The sequence below is a fragment of the Oncorhynchus mykiss genome, chromosome 6 (assembly GCF_057628025.1).
Source record: "Oncorhynchus mykiss isolate SJ-2025 chromosome 6, ASM5762802v1, whole genome shotgun sequence".
NCBI lineage: Eukaryota > Metazoa > Chordata > Actinopteri > Salmoniformes > Salmonidae > Oncorhynchus > Oncorhynchus mykiss.
The window spans coordinates 33,349,163-33,364,852 of NC_143027.1; the positions used below are offsets into that span (position 1 = coordinate 33,349,163).

Here is a 15,690-nt window from a genome sequence, read left to right on the forward strand (position 1 = left end):
TCTCGGCGTTTGATGCGTGTTTTTATATTGACAAGGAACATTCTATTTGATTTGCCAGTGTTCATGCAAGCTAGCCACGCTAGCTAACTTAACACATAGCATCAGAACGATGCAGTTCAATCACTCAGTGAAACAATGTAACGATATTTCAGTCTGTCTGTGCTTCGTTTTCCTCAATAAAATGACCCCAGTGGTACGGTGTCTCAATTCGTGTATGCAAAGCTGGACTGCGTGATCTACATTACTTTATATTCTCATCCAGCAGCTGTGATACACATTAATAAGTTGTTTTCCCGTATATCACCTTGTGAATGGCATTAAAGGCTGCTTAATCTGAATCAAATCAAGGTTTAGTCTACACCAAAAAGGACATCGATTCAAGGTTATTTTGTGCATATAACAAAGTTATGACACTTTCAATTTTCTATTTCAATATGACACTGTTCAATTTCGGAATCCATATTAATGCATTATCACTGTACTTCTTTCTGTCTCAGCCAGGGCATGGTCATCTTGGTCCTTAGGTTACCCTGTCACACCTTTACACCCAGAGCAGTTTGACTTCTGGGTGAAATGCTTAGTGCTTGCCTATACTGTAATAGTACATTGCATCGATTGGTGATGGTTTAAGATCCAACAATAGGATTTCTTTAAAAGTGATTTGAAGGATTTTCCCTATTTTGGCAGAGGCAAAAACAAATGCATTTATTAGGTCCACGCAGTCTATTTATACTGTGTGAACTGACCAGGGAAAAACTCTGATACTGTAGGCTGTCATTGTATTGTACCCATATAGGCTATCATGAAATGGTTTTTCCTGATCAGGTCACGGGGTCAGAATAACTACAACAGAGGTCCATTTTTGAATAACCACAACATTGCCCATTACCAAGCAATCCATTCCTTATGAGTCGTTCAGAGCTGATAATTGTCTGCTGTCTGAGTGATGAGTTGAACTCTTTGGCTGTGTTTACACAGGCAGCCTATAATTTGGATATTTTTCCACTAATTGGTCTTTTGACCAATCAGATCAGCTCCTTTGCCAATAATTGGGCAAAAGATCAGAATTGGGCTACTTGTGTAAACACAGCCATTGGCACACTTGAGGTTGGCTCTACACAACTGGCAGGGATCTATACCATTAGACAGACATTACACAGAGATACTGTGTCCCCAGAGATGTCTATGGCAGCCTAGCTCACTCAGTCAGTGTTTCCCAAAACTGTGGTCTCCCCGAGGGGCAGACAAGCTAGCTCAACAGGGGTTTTGAGACAAGAATTTGTAATGACAGATTTTGTAGGCCTGTATGTCTTTAAGACATTTTTTCTCATAGCTTGCTTGATGATCAACATTTTGGTAATCTGTACATGGACATTTATCAGTTGACTATAAGCACACGTGAATGAGAGAAAAAAAACATGGGCAATAGCGACGCATTCAGCAGACCTTTTTTTTTAATTCAGTGCACACTGTGCAGGGAGCACTTAGATCTTATCATGGGAAAGACTAGAGATTTCTAGTATGTAAAACTGGAGATCAGTTTCATTATTTAATGTAGGAAGGGGATATAGCACAAGCTCTCCTCAGAACAGTCTGTCTTTCCTTACCAGTAGAATTAGATTAGAATAGACAGTTCAGTTATCATACTGTATGTCACTTTATTCCTCTGACTGTGATGATTGATTAAATGTTCTTACCTTATCAAAAAAGAGATGCACAGTTGTAGATCTGATTATGTTGTCTTTCAGTCATCATCCTCTCAATTTCCCCTTAACATCATATCAACCCCTGTCCTATATCTTGGTCATCCTCCAGGTCCAGCCAGAGAAAAGGACAGTTAAGGATGCAGGAGCACAACAATGGATTTCTCCTTCTCTTTCATGCAAGGGATCATGGGAAATACAATTCAGCAACCCCCTCAGCTCATTGACTCAGCCAACATCCGACAGGAGGGCGCCTACGACACCGGCAGCGATGCGGGCGAGGACGGAGCCCCCTCCTACGACGCTGCCCTGGAGGCAGAGTTCTCCTACCCGCCCTCTGCCTCCGAAGACATGCCACCGGTCTCCAATGGTTACCCCCCTGGGCTGGGCCTGTACGAGCCCCAGGCCAAGTTCTCCATGTACCCCCAGTTCCCCAACGGCTCGGCCAATGGCTACGGGGCCATCCGGGGCTATGGCGAACACTGCCTCATGCCTGGGGAGGGAACGGTCCTGAGGGCCCCTATCCTCCAGGAGAGATCCCCCTCCCCTATATCTCCTCCACCTTCACACCACCCCCATCTCCATCACCCTCACCACCTCCATTCTCATCACTACCACCCTCAACTTCACCCACACAGCCCTTCACCCCTGCCCTCCCAACACCACCTCAACCCGCCACCTCACCGCATGTCCCATGTGCTCCCTCCTCCCCCGTTACTCCTGCCCTCCACCAGCCCTCCCCTGTCCCTGCTGGACAGCACCCCCCCCTCTCACCCTTCTCACACCCCCTCTGCTCCCTCCATCGGGGTCCTGAAGAAAACCAGCTCTCCAGAGATCAAGCTAAAGATCATAAAGAAGTACCAGAACGGGAGGGAGCTGTTTGAGTCTGCGTTGTGTGGAGATCTGCTGCAGGAGTCCCAGGCCAGCGAGGCCTCTCAGAGCCACCGCAGACACGAGAGGAAGAAGGAGAAGAGGAAAAAGACCGTCAGGGAGCAAGAAGAAGGGCAGGACCAGGAGCAGCTACAAGAGGGCACTGTAGGGCAGGCCAGGGACATCCAGACCCAGCTACAGCTCCAGACTCACACCCCGGCCCAGACCCAACCACAGGAGCTGCCTGTGGGGCAGACAGAGAAGCCACAGAAGACCCCCATCAAAGCAGAGCTCGAGACACCTAAGGTATGTGTTGGTTTGCTGCTAGTCTGTCGGTTAAGGTCATCCAGTTAAATTGAGTCACTGTTCAGTACTAAAAGAGTAACTGTTTCAACAGTTTCAGACTTCAGACATCTGATCAAACATATCTATATCATTGTGTTTACTTGATACCTACCTACACAAATAGCTAGCTAGAACAAAGTGTTAATAAGATAAAAATTCATTAAAAATATGTATTATTGCTTACACCCATCGGATTCTTTTAGATCTACAGAAAGTGTCTTGGGGTTTGGGCATGACTCCTGTCACTAACTGAGTGTGTTTTTTCTCCCCCTGTACTGTAGGTCCAGAAGCAGTACCCTACAGTGATAACCGGTACAGGCTGCTGTAAGGACCACGAGGTGGGGGACCTGGTGTGGGCCAAGGTGGGCACCTACCCCTGGTGGCCCTGCATGGTCTCCTGTGACCCCCAGATGAACGTCCACACACGCATCAACACCCGGGGTAAAAAAATCATTTGACTCGTGTCTTCTTCCAGGTGTCCAGAACCTGTAAAGATAACTGGTTAAAAGCCTCTAACCGCCGTCTGTCTGTGTTCTTCCTGGCCCTCCAGGTCACAGGGAGTACCATGTGCAGTTCTTTGGCAGCGTGGCGGAGCGGGCCTGGGTCCATGAGAAGAGGGTGGTCATGTACCAGGGGGAGCACCAGTTTGATGAGCTGCAGGCTGAGACACTACGCAAGACTACCAACACCGCAGAGAGACACAAGGTAGAGACACAGCACTGCCTGGCCTGACAGTATACCCTCCTCACACTCTTGACACCGGTTTAATGGGCGAAGGGCTGGCCTGTTTCGAAGCTCACACCATGACTTTTCTCCAAACATGAGATTTATGTAGTTGTGTACATATGTACGGTATATGGGATTGTAGGTAATGTAATGGGTATGTATGGGATTAAGCTGGTGTAGTGATTATGTTTAGCTGTTTTCGGCTATATCGAAGGAAGGGCCTACTAAACTTGGTTGAGTGCGCTGACTTGATAAGAGTGTCTTCAAAATGTTAATAAAATGTGTGCGTTTGTGTCAGCTGATGAAGCCCTTCCCCCAGAGAGAGCGTGCTCAGTGGGAGGTGGGCGTCGGCCATGCGGAGGATGCCTTCCTGATGACTCAGCAGGAACGTATCGACAACTACACCTTCATCTACGTCGACCCCGACCCCAATGCTCCTCCGCCCATCAAGAAGACCCCCACCAGGGCGGCCGGTCGCACCCAACGTTCTTCTATCGCAACAAGTAAGAAAGAAGAAGTGGCAGTGACATCACCGGACCGGGCGGAGCCGTCCAGAAGACAGCCTCGTAGGCAGTGTAGTGTTCCTAATGCAGACGACCCAGCCGACCCCCAGACCTCAGAGAAAGACCAGAGCCGGGACCCTGGCCAGCCCAGCCCCCCAGCTCGGGAGGCCCTGTCTAAGGCAGGGGGAACCCAGGAGTCCCCTGCCCCTGTCCGGGCCTGGAAGACAGCCGCTGCCAGGAAGTTGCTGCCTCTTTCCATTACCATGAAGAAACTAAATGTGGAGATCACCAAGTGTGACCAAGTGTGGCCTCTTCTGCAGAGGAAAGCCCTGCCCTCACCACGTCGAGAGAGGGAGAGAGAGGCGGAGAGGGAGGAGGGAGAAGGCCGACAGGCTGACCTGGGATACTGCTCACCAGAGGTGGGTGCTCTCTATTGGTCTAGACGCCCTAGTTGACAATGGTGGTGAATGTTGTTGTTGCTCTAAACTGAATTGAAACATTGTTTCTAAGTGGATTTTTTGTCTCCAGCAGGGCTGTGGAGTTAAACCAGAACCCAGTCCAGACGAGGAGGAGAAGAGGGATGAGGGAGAGGAGAAAGAGGACAGGGAGGAGAGAAGTGACCAGGAAGCACCACAGCACACCTCCTGTCCTGGGTCTCAGCACAGCACTCCGACAGGTATGTACGTGTGTATGCACGTTTTCTGGGTCTTCTGGTGATAACTGGTGAATATTCTGTTGGTGGGAATGTGTTCCCCACAGAGCAGAGGTGTTTAACCAGGTATCTCCTTCCGGTAGGTTCTCAAGAGCGTAAGCAGCAGCGCAGGTCAGTGAGGAGCAGATCAGAGTCAGAGAAAGGCTGTGAGCCCGTCCCCAAAAAGAAGACCAAAAAGGAACAGGTACTAACCTGCTAATACCACTTACTGTTCCCCTCTGTAATGTTAACCAAACTGGTGGTTCTGTCACTCACTGCTCTAGAGGAGGATCACAATTTAACGGAGCGATCTGAAACATCCATCTCTCTCTTCCTCTCTCTCCCTGCAGGGTGAGATGGCTCCTGAGACCACTCTGAGAACAGGCTCACAGAAAGGTAGTGACTCCAGCTCTGTCCTATGACTCTCTCTTTCCCATCCTGCTCTAAGCATACTGGCTTTGTTTAACGTGTTGGGTCATAAAAAGGGAAGCAGTGTGGAGGTGTGTGTTAACCTGTGGTGTGGTGTGTAGGAGCCAGTGAGATCTCAGATGCCTGTAAGCCTCTGAAGAAACGCAGCAGAGCCTCCACAGACGTAGAGATGGCCTCCTCTCAGTACAGAGACACATCCGACTCTGACTCTAGAGGCCTGAACGACCCGCAGGTAAACACAAACACACCTCAGACCCTGACTTTAGAAGGCTAAATGACCGCAAGGTGCACACACACACACAAAGCCCACCCACTCATGCTCTCTCTTGTGTAGAGTCTGTTTGGGAAGAGTTTGGACAGTCCAGCGGCTGCAGATGCGGACGAGTCAGACAGCCAGTCAGTGGACTCCAGTCTTTCCAGACAAGGAAGCAGCACAGCCAAGATAGACACTGTCTGCCAGGTACACCACTGCAGGCCGCCTCTCCTATCCCCTCATCCTTTCTCCTCTTCTGTCTTTTCACCTCAGTTTCTCTCTTCCCCTCTCTCTGCTCTCTGTGATCATTTTAGAAGAAAGCCGAAGAAATATACACTGAACTAATATTGAAATTCAACAATTTCAAATATTTTACTGAGTTACAGTTCATATAAGGAAATCAGTCATTTGAAATAAATAAATTAGGCCCTAATGTAATCTATGGATTTCACATGACTAGGAATACAGATATGCATCTGTTGGTCACAGATATCTTTAAAAATAAAAATGTGGGGAAGTGTATCAGAAAACCGGTCAGTATCTGATGTGACCAGCATTTACTTCATGCAGCGCAACTCATCTACTTCTGATGGAGTTGATCAGGCTGTTGAATGTTGTCCCACTCCTCTTCAATGGCTGTGCGAAGTTGCTGGATATTGGCGGGAACTGGAACACGCTGTCTACCCAGAGCATCCCAAACATGCTCATTGGGTGATGTCTGGTGAGTATGCAGGCCAGAAGAAGAACTGGGACATTTTCATCTTCCTGGAATTGTGCACAGATCCTTGCGACATGGGGCCGTGCATTATCATACTGAAACATGGTGATGACGGCGGATGAAAGGCCCGACAATGGGCCTCAGGATCTCATTAAGGTATCTCTGCATTCAAATTGCCACCGATAAGATGCAGTTGTGTGTGTTGTCTGTAGCTTGTGCCTGCCCATACCATAACCATGGGACACTCTGTTCACAACGTTGACATCAGCAAACCACTTTCCCACACAACGCCATACACACTGTCTGCCATCTGCCCGATACAGTTCAAACCTGGATTCATCTGTGAAGAGCACATTTCTCCAGCGTGCCAGTGGCCATCGAAGGTGAGAATTTGCCCACTGAAACCGGTTACGACGCCGAACTGCAGTCAGGTCAAGACCCTGTTGAGGATGACAAGCATGCAGATGAGCTTCCCTGAGACGGTTTCTGACAGTTTGTGCAGAAATCCTTCAGTTGTGCAAACCCACAGTTTCATCAGCTGTCTGGGTGGCTGGTCTCAGACGATCCCGCAGGTGAAGAAGCTGGATGTGGAGGTCCTGGACGGGCATGGTTACATGTAGTCTGCGGTTTTGAGGCCAGTTGGACGTACCGACAAATTCTCTGAAACAAAGTTGGAGGCGGCTTATGGTAGAGAAATTAACATGATGAATTCTCCAACACTTTACATATTGCATTCATATTTTTGTTCAGGGTATGTTATACTCCACTCTTCCTCTGTATAGAACTGTAAGGTGTATGTATGGAGAGGGTTGCGTGTTTCTATATCTTCCTCTATGTGTAGATCTGTGAGGTGTATGGAGAGGGTCTGGTGTCGTGTGAGGGAGACTGCTGTCGGCTGTTCCATCTGGAGTGCTTGGGTCTCGCCTCGGTACCCGAGGGCAAGTTTACCTGTCTGGAATGTAGAAACGGTGAGACATGGCATGATGTCGCAACACATACACGATGCATTTACATCCTAATCATTACTAGACCTACACTACCATTAGACAAGTTCTCTTTGATTGCTCCTTTCATCTTTACAGTATCATGTTGGCTGAAATGGTTGAAAGGATTATTGAAGTTATTCCAGGGCACGTCCTTCAACTTTGTGAATTCTGATGAAGCTATGGGTGTGAACAGAGAAGACGGCTTAAGCCCTGATTATGTAAATTACCCTACAGACAAATCTTTCTGTGTGATTTCAACTCGGCAGACATGAGAGATTTCTCTGATGGAGGAATGAAGAGTAGACTGGCATTTGCCTTTTTCTCACCCCTCTGTACACACACACTCTCTCTCTGTCTGCCCCCTCCCGCTTTCTCGCTCTGCCCCCTCCCGCTTTCTCGCTCTGCCCCCTCCCACTTTCTCGCTCTGCCCCCTCCCACTTTCTCGCTCTTCCCCCTCCCGCTTTCTCGCTCTGCCCCCTCCGGCTCTCTCGCTCTGCCCTCTCTCTCTCGCGCTCTCTCTCGCGCTCTCTAGGCTCTCACTTGTGTTTCAGCTGTAAGGCAGGGGGAGGGGAGGTGTTGCGCTGCTCAGTGGTTGGCTGCGGGAGGTATTACCATGACGACTGCGTGCGTAAACTCCCTGGCACCGTGGGGAGTGGTACGGGTGGGGGGTTCCACTGCCCCCAGCATACCTGCGCCACCTGCTGTCTGGAGAGAGACCTGCACCAAGCCACCCAAGGTAGGGAGTCAGAACACTGGTCCAGATGAAGGAGAGGAGATGAGGAGAGGAATGGAAGTCACTTCAGGCTTTTTACATGGTCCCTCACATACTGCAGGTGTTAGTCTCTCTTTGTCTAACACTCATCTGTCCTTCCTCTCCCCATCCCCAGGGCGTATGATGCGTTGTCTGCGCTGCCCTGTTGCGTACCATACAGGGGACAGCTGCGTGGCAGCGGGTAGCATGGTCCTCACCCACCACATCATGATCTGCAGCAGCCATGGCATTGCCAAGAGGAACGGCCTCCTCTCCTCACCTGTCAATGTGAACTGGTGTTTCCTCTGTGCCCGAGGTAAGCTCTATCTCCCACCTTAGACCTCCTGTAGGGACCCACCCTGACTCACTCACCTTTGTGTCCCAAATAGCACCCTATTCCCTATATAGTGCACTACTTTTGACCAGGGCCCCTGAGCCACTGTCTCCCGAAGGGGAGCTTCCAGCTTCAGCCCCGTGGCTTCAAAATGTTTGACTGGAGGACAGAAGGAGAAGCAGTAGAGAGGGATGTGGCTTTGTCCTGCCCCTGAGACTTCTGGACACAGTGTTTGAGTGAATAGAGCCCTAGCTCCAACTCCTTCTGCTCAGGTGTAAGGGTTAGCCAGATCCCCCCCCCCCCCCCCCCTCTCTCTCGCTCTCTGAATCTGAACCCCTCTAATCCAGTCTTCTCTTATCATTCAAACTTTGTTTATCCCCCTAGTGGTAATTGATTTGTGTGGAGGCTCAGCTGAGGAGACTACTGGTGCTGGCTGATCTTTCTCAACTCAGTGCTCCTCAGTAGTCCTCAAAACCACAGTCTCCTATCCCAGGGAAAGGCGTCTGTTAGCCCTGGGCTAAGTGTAGCGTGAACGTGGCTATGCAAAGAACTGGATGTCTAACTTTGTCTAGATGAGATGGAGATTCATTCAACCTGCATGATAGTTACGATGCATTCTCCTGTTTGTAAATGTATTTGTGACATTTGACCATTACTGTTGTCTCTGTTGTACCTGATGTGGCAGTGCCTTTAGAAAGTATTCATACCCCTTGACTTATTCCACGTTGTGTTACAGCCTGAATTTAAAATGGATTAACAATAAAAATAAATCTCGACCCATCGACACACAATAACCCATAATGACAAAGTAAAAACATGTTTTCAGACATGTTTGCAAATGTACTGAAAATTAAATACAGAAATATCTCATTTACATAAGTATTCACACCCCTTCAAGCTTTGTCAAGTTGTTTGTTGGTCATTGCTAGACAGCCATTTTCAAGTCTTGCCATAGATTTTCAAGTAGATTTAAGTCAAAACTAACTAGGCCACTCAGGAACATTCAATGTCGTCTTGGTAAGCAACTCCAGTGTATATTTGACTTTGTGTTTTAGGTTATTGTCCTGCTGAAAGGTGAATTTGTTTCCCAGTGTCTGTTGGAAAGTAGACTAAACTAGGTTTTCCTCTCGGATGTTGCCTGTGCTTAGCTTTATTCCATGTATTTTTATCCTAAAAAACTCTGTATTCCTTGCCAATGACAAGCAGACCCATATCATGATGCAGCCACCACGCTTGAAAATATTGAGTGGTACTCCATGATGTGTTGTGTTGGATTTTCCCCAAACATAACGCTTTGTATTCAGGAGAAGTTTATTTCTTTGCTTATTTTTTGTATTTCAGTTTTATGTAAGTGCAAACAGGATGCAGGTTTTGGAATATTTGTTTTCTCTACAGGCTTCCTTATTTTCCCTCTGTCATTTAAGTTAGTATTGTGGAGTAACTACTAATTTGTTGATCCATCCTCAGTTTTCTCCTTTCACAGACATCAAACTCTGTAACTGTTTTAAAGTCTCCATTGGCCTCATGGTGAAATCCCTGAGCGGTTTCCTTCCTCTCCGGCAACTGAGTTAGGAAGGACAGCTGTGTCTTTGTAGTGCCTGGGTATATTTTGAAACACCATGCAAAGTGTAATTAATAACTTCATCATGCTCAAAGGGATATTCAATGTCAGATTTTTTTTATCTACCAATAGGTGCCCTTCTTTGAGAAGCACTGGAAAACGTCCCTGTTCTTTGTGGTTGAATCTGTGTTTGAAATGAATTGCTTGACTGAGGATCCTTACAGATAATTGTATGTGTCGGGTACAGAGATCAAGTAGTCATTAAAAAAGTTGTGTTAAACACTATTATTGCCCACAGAGTGAGTTAATGCAACTTATTCTGTGACTTGTTGAGAAAATGTTTACTCCTGAACTTATTTAGGCTAGCAATAACAAAGGGGTTGAATACTTAATGACTTAAGACATTTTTGTAAACATTTCTGAAAACATTATTCTACTTTGATATTATGGGGTATTGTGTCTAAGCCAGTGACACACAATTTCAACTTCATCCATTTTAATTTCAGGCTGTAATACAACAAATGTGGAAAAGGTTGAGGGTTTCTGAAGTCACTTTAGATGTCCTGATCTGTGCTTTTACAGAGCACTCCTCTTACAAGAAATACACCTGTTTTGGATGATTAGACTTTTCTAACTGATTTGATTGCAGAATACATCGTATGTGTAGAAATATTTTGGTCTCCATGGTTACTAAAAGCAGTTGATTCTTATAACCGGAGTGTTCTGTTGGACAACTCTTTAGTTTACTTTTACTCCTCTGTTTCTCTCTCGTTTATGTGTTCTAACAGTGTATGTGTTCTTTTTCTCCTGTGGAATCATGGGTACTGTAGTCTGATTACGGCTCACCCAGTCTCTTCCTGTGTGTCTTGTGTAGGACTGTTAGTGCAGGACCTTACTGACACCATATTAAGTTCATATGCCTATAAGTCCCACTACCTTCTGACTGAGTCAAATCGTGCTGAGTTGAAATTACCTATGATTCCCTCTTCTTCGTCAGCTACCAAAAAGAATATTGGGAAAGGTAACCGAACTGTTTTACTCTCTCTCCCTTTTCCCACTGGTGCGTGTGTATGTGTTTGAATGTGTCTATACTCCCCACAGTTGATTTGATGTTCCTCCTATTGCTTTGTTCTGCCTCTAGCGTGTCAACATACAATCTGCTGCCATTAACGCTACAGCAGGGCTTAAAATAAACTTTCGGGGACCCTAACATGCACTGGTTCAGCCGGGAACCACATTGACAAAGTGTTACCGGCGTTAAAAGTGAGCAAAGCTCATCTCTGAAGCTGTGGAATGTGACTCTCCTCTCCAATACAAACACAAAAGGGGATTTGTATAAGCGGACCTCAGCACACTGTAACATAACACAACATTTGGTTTCGTCATCAGAATTGTGAAAGAGGGATGAAAAGAGCGGGTTATTTTACGCCCTGTCTGTATGAGGGGGGGGGGTCTTGTTGCTGCTGGAGGAACACAGCTTCTCTGCTTCAGCACTTCCGAGCTTGTCCGTAATCTGAAAAACGAAGAGTTACTTTTTCTAACTGCTCACTTCTGTTTTTGAATGAAAATAATTGTCCCTCGCTTCTCTGCTGCTCTCACTGTACCGCGATCAGCCTTTACCGCGATCGGATGTTTGTGGCGGTCCTGACTTGCTGTGTTAAGGAGTTAATTGTTCCAAGAAATATTGATTCTGCGTTGAAATGCAGTTCATTCAAATAGGTTATTGTTCATGACCGGTATAATATTGCTCACAAGATTATCAATTTGATCAATAAGTCCAAACTGTCAATGTTTGAATAAGATGCTGACACTCGTCCTTCTAGTTGACATGCAATGGGAATTATTACTCATCAATGATGTTATTCATTTGACATTTAAAACACTTCCACAAACACATGTTTAAGTGAGATTCCATGAAGACTGTCTGGGGTATGTATAGTGTTGCAGAGAAGTGGAACCACCCCCTTTACAAGAAGGAGTGCATGTCAGCTTTGTGCCGTTCCTCTTATATTTTGGTAATTCTTTTTTTTTTTAATCTTTTTTTTTTTAACTTAATATTTATTTGCTGATTTGTATTATCATCGGTGCTATTGCATGTGTGGTGATTGTACAAGGGGCCTGGTACTCTAAACCTGCCTGTCAGACATTCCATTACACCATTGTTGACTGACTGCTAAGGAAAAAGCAGAGGACAGCAGTAATATGAAGACTACTCTCTTTTATCAAAATGGTTTCCACAACAGCATAGTTTTCAATAGATAAAGCAAACGTTATTATGCTGTGGGAGTTACAAGTTATTCCACCTTGAATCCTTTGGAAAAGGGCAACTTCAGGCCCATTTGATGGTCCAGTTCAAAATAAATATCTATCCGTAGACATATACCATACATATGAAAGGAGCTTATGAGTGTAAGCAATGTCACAATGGCTCTTCCAACTCTCTGGAAGACAATATTACTTACTTGGCCCAAATAATTTCTGTTGTATTGACAAGATGGTAGAGTGACCGCTCTAACAATGGAAAGACATGTCCTCAAAGATGGAAGGCAGTCAGGAGGAGGTGAGATCAGGTGGGACCATTCTAGCTGATGAGGGCAGATACGTGAGTGAGTAAAGAACAGGCACAACTCCAATAGTCATTTTTTTTTTTTTGCCGAATTGCCACGTGTCCACTTATATCAGTGCATTCCAAGCGACCTAACCATTACGAAACTTGATCAAATAAGCCTCATGTAGAAAATGAGCAATTATATATTTTGTTGATCAAATTTGACACTCATTGGCCTCCATACAGTAAACCCTCTTGCTTCGCTTCTTCCTCTTTGCTTGGGCATAGCATTACTCACAGTGTATAGTGAAGGGGTTGAATGACTGGCATGCCTAAGGATAAGGTTTAGAGTGTGGTGGCCCCTATTGTCCAGGTGTGGAAGTATGTTCTCTAACCCTGTGCTGCTCTTTTCTCTATATACACACACACCTACACCCATGCAGGAGAGAAGCTGCTGTGCTGTGCGTTGTGCCCGGCGTCGTTCCACCCAGAGTGTTTGGAGATGGTGATGCCAGAGGGGGCGTGGTCCTGCAGGGAGTGCAGATCAGGAAGGAAACCCCACTACAAACAGATCGTTTGGGTCAAACTGGGAAACTACCGGTGAGTTGATGCACACCCAAAAGCTGTTGGAGAGGTGCTGGCTAATGGTATAGTAAACATATGTAAAATGATAATAATAGTTGCACACTCCAAATATTCTCCCATTAATTGAATGGATAAACACCAATGGTGTTTACCCTTTATATTACTGAGAGTATATTTAATGTGAAGCTACAGAAGAGGAACAACACAACTCGGGAATATGTGGAAACAACATTATTGTTGCCGGGTGCAGAAACGGGATGAGAGTGGCACGTTACTGTACACTACGAAGTGTTCATGTATTTCAGAAACTTGTTTTAGAATCAGAGGTTTGGCTTTAGCTGTATCTTATGGACTGATCAGCGCTCTTTCTTTCCTCACGTCTCCTGTCTGTCCCCATCAGGTGGTGGCCAGCGGAGATCTGTAACCCTCGCCTGGTGCCTCCCAACATCCAAACGCTCCGCCACGACATCGGAGCCTTCCCAGTCTTCTTCTTTGGTTCCCATGACTACTACTGGATCAACCAGGGCCGTGTGTTTCCCTACGTGGAGAACGACAAGACCCCTGTCACGGGCCAAATCAACATCAACAAGACGTTCAAGAAAGGTGAGGCCACCTTGGGCTCTATTCTGTGCTCTGGGCTCTGTTGGTTCTTGAGGGATATGCTAGTGCCTGATCCCTGAGTATGTGTGAGACAGGCAGAAGGTCATTTCATCCCTTCCGTGTGTGTGTGTGTGTGTGTGTGTCAGCTCTGGAGGAGGCTGCTCGTAGGTTCCAGGAGCTCAAGGCACAGAGGGAGAGCAGGGAGGCCCTAGAGCAGGAACGCAACTCACGCAAACCACCGCCTTACAAGTTCATCAAGGTAATGCATCCAGTCATTCTGTATACAGCTCTACCCTGCAAACACATACCTTCCCTACAAATCTTCTGGGACTGTGAAGAGACACACGCGTGCACACACAGGAAGGGACACACGCATATACACACACATGATAACATACGCACTATAAACACACGTATACATGTATTTTGTGTTGTAGAGTAATGACCTGAGGTCACACACTTAATCTGTTGTGAAGTGCATTGTGTTTTTAAAATTGTATATAACTGCCTTAATTTAGCTGGACTCCAGGAAGAGTAGCTGCTACATTGGCAGCAGCTACTGGGAATCCATAATAAATACAAAGTCTTGCTTTGCCAAGCAAACTGAGAATTGTCTCTTTTAGCAGAATGAGACCTTTAGATCTCATATGGGACCTTGTATGTTAGTCTTGGTGTGTCTTCGCTGACACATTGTTGTCATGTCTCCTTCAGTCCAACAAGCCGGTGGGGAAGGTGCTGGTGCACATAGCCGACCTGTCTGAAATCCCACGATGCAACTGTAAGCCCACGGACGAACACCCCTGCAGCCTGGACTCCCAGTGTCTCAACCGCATGCTGCAGTACGAGTGTCACCCGCAGGTTGGTGTGTGTGTGTGCGTGCGTGCGTGTGTGCGTGCGCGGAGGTTAAATCAGCCCTGTTCTCCTGTCCTAGGTGTGTCCGACAGGTGATAGCTGTGAGAACCAATGCTTCTCTAAACGTCTGTACTCCGAGACAGAGGTCATCAAAACAGAGGGTTGTGGCTGGGGCCTCAAGACCAACCAGGCCCTCAGGAAGGTAAGTGAGGGGCGCTGGGGTGGACGTAGTATGGGGCCCAGCTCTATTTCTTTCCTTAGCCCCTAATCTTTAGGTGTTAACTGATATTAGCAACACTGTGAAGGCTCCACCTAGCCTTTCATATTGTTTGTACCTATATTTCATATAGGAACAGGGTGAGGGCTGGAGACCAAAATGGAAGCGAGCCTGTGTTGTGTATAGATCAGAGATTATTGTTAATAACCGCCACTCAAGAGGACTGTGAGCTCTCGTCCTTCAAGGCTGATGTGAGGAAGACATTCAAGCGTGCTAACCCTCACAAGGCTGCCGGCCCAGACGGCATCCCAAGCCGTGTCCTCAGAGCATGTGCAGACCAGCTGGCTGGAGTGTTTATTGACATATTCAATCTCTCCGTATCACAGACAGTTGTCCCCACTTGCTTCAAGATATCCGCCATTGTTCCTGTACCTAAGAAAGCGAAGGTAACCGAACTAAATGACCATCGCCCCGTAGCACTCACTTCTGTCTTCATGAAGTGCTTTGAGAGGCTAGTTAAGGAACATTTCACCTCCACCTTTCCTGACACCCTAGACACACTACAGTTTGCATACACCAGATCCATAGATGACGCAATCGCCATCGCACTGCACTATCCCATCTGGACAAGAGGAATCTCTATGTAATAATGCTGTTCATCAACTACAGCTCAGCCTTCGACGCCATAGGGCCCTGGGTCTGAACCCCGCCCTGTGCAACTGGGTCCTGGACTTCCTGATGGACCGACCACAGGTGGTGAAGGTAGGCAACAACACCTCCTCCATGCTGATCCTTAACACGGTAGCCCTCCTGTACTGCCTGTTCACACATGACTGCGTGACTGCTCACGTTTTCAACTCAAATCGTCAAGTTTTCAGACGACACGACCGTGGTAGGCCTGATTACCAACAACGACGACACAGCCTACAGGGATTAGGTGAGGCCCTGGCGGAGTGGTGCCAGGAAAGTAACCTCTACTGCAAAGTCAACAAAACCAAGTAGCTAATCGTGGACTTCA

General features: G+C 46.8%; 1 protein-coding gene across 6 annotated transcripts in view; it reads left to right on the top strand.

The window, feature by feature from the left end:
- LOC110525799 (histone-lysine N-methyltransferase NSD3) overlaps positions 1–15,690 on the top strand; it is a 29,073-nt gene that overhangs the window by 696 nt on the left and 12,687 nt on the right. The window contains exons 2-19 of one of the 6 annotated variants that reach the window (XM_036979944.2): positions 1,816–2,879; positions 3,200–3,359; positions 3,469–3,623; positions 3,943–4,566; positions 4,676–4,823; positions 4,943–5,043; positions 5,189–5,234; positions 5,369–5,499; positions 5,602–5,727; positions 7,080–7,206; positions 7,757–7,960; positions 8,112–8,291; positions 10,745–10,891; positions 12,862–13,018; positions 13,404–13,606; positions 13,750–13,862; positions 14,315–14,461; positions 14,535–14,657. In XM_036979944.2, coding sequence (XP_036835839.2) covers positions 1,860–2,879; positions 3,200–3,359; positions 3,469–3,623; positions 3,943–4,566; positions 4,676–4,823; positions 4,943–5,043; positions 5,189–5,234; positions 5,369–5,499; positions 5,602–5,727; positions 7,080–7,206; positions 7,757–7,960; positions 8,112–8,291; positions 10,745–10,891; positions 12,862–13,018; positions 13,404–13,606; positions 13,750–13,862; positions 14,315–14,461; positions 14,535–14,657 — 3,912 coding nt within the window. In that variant the 5' untranslated portion in view covers positions 1,816–1,859. The remainder of the gene's footprint in view (positions 1–1,815; positions 2,880–3,199; positions 3,360–3,468; positions 3,624–3,942; positions 4,567–4,675; positions 4,824–4,942; positions 5,044–5,188; positions 5,235–5,368; positions 5,500–5,601; positions 5,728–7,079; positions 7,207–7,756; positions 7,961–8,111; positions 8,292–10,744; positions 10,892–12,861; positions 13,019–13,403; positions 13,607–13,749; positions 13,863–14,314; positions 14,462–14,534; positions 14,658–15,690) is intronic. The other 5 variants (XM_036979946.2, XM_036979945.2, XM_090237712.1 and 2 more) reach the window with 5 other exon arrangements.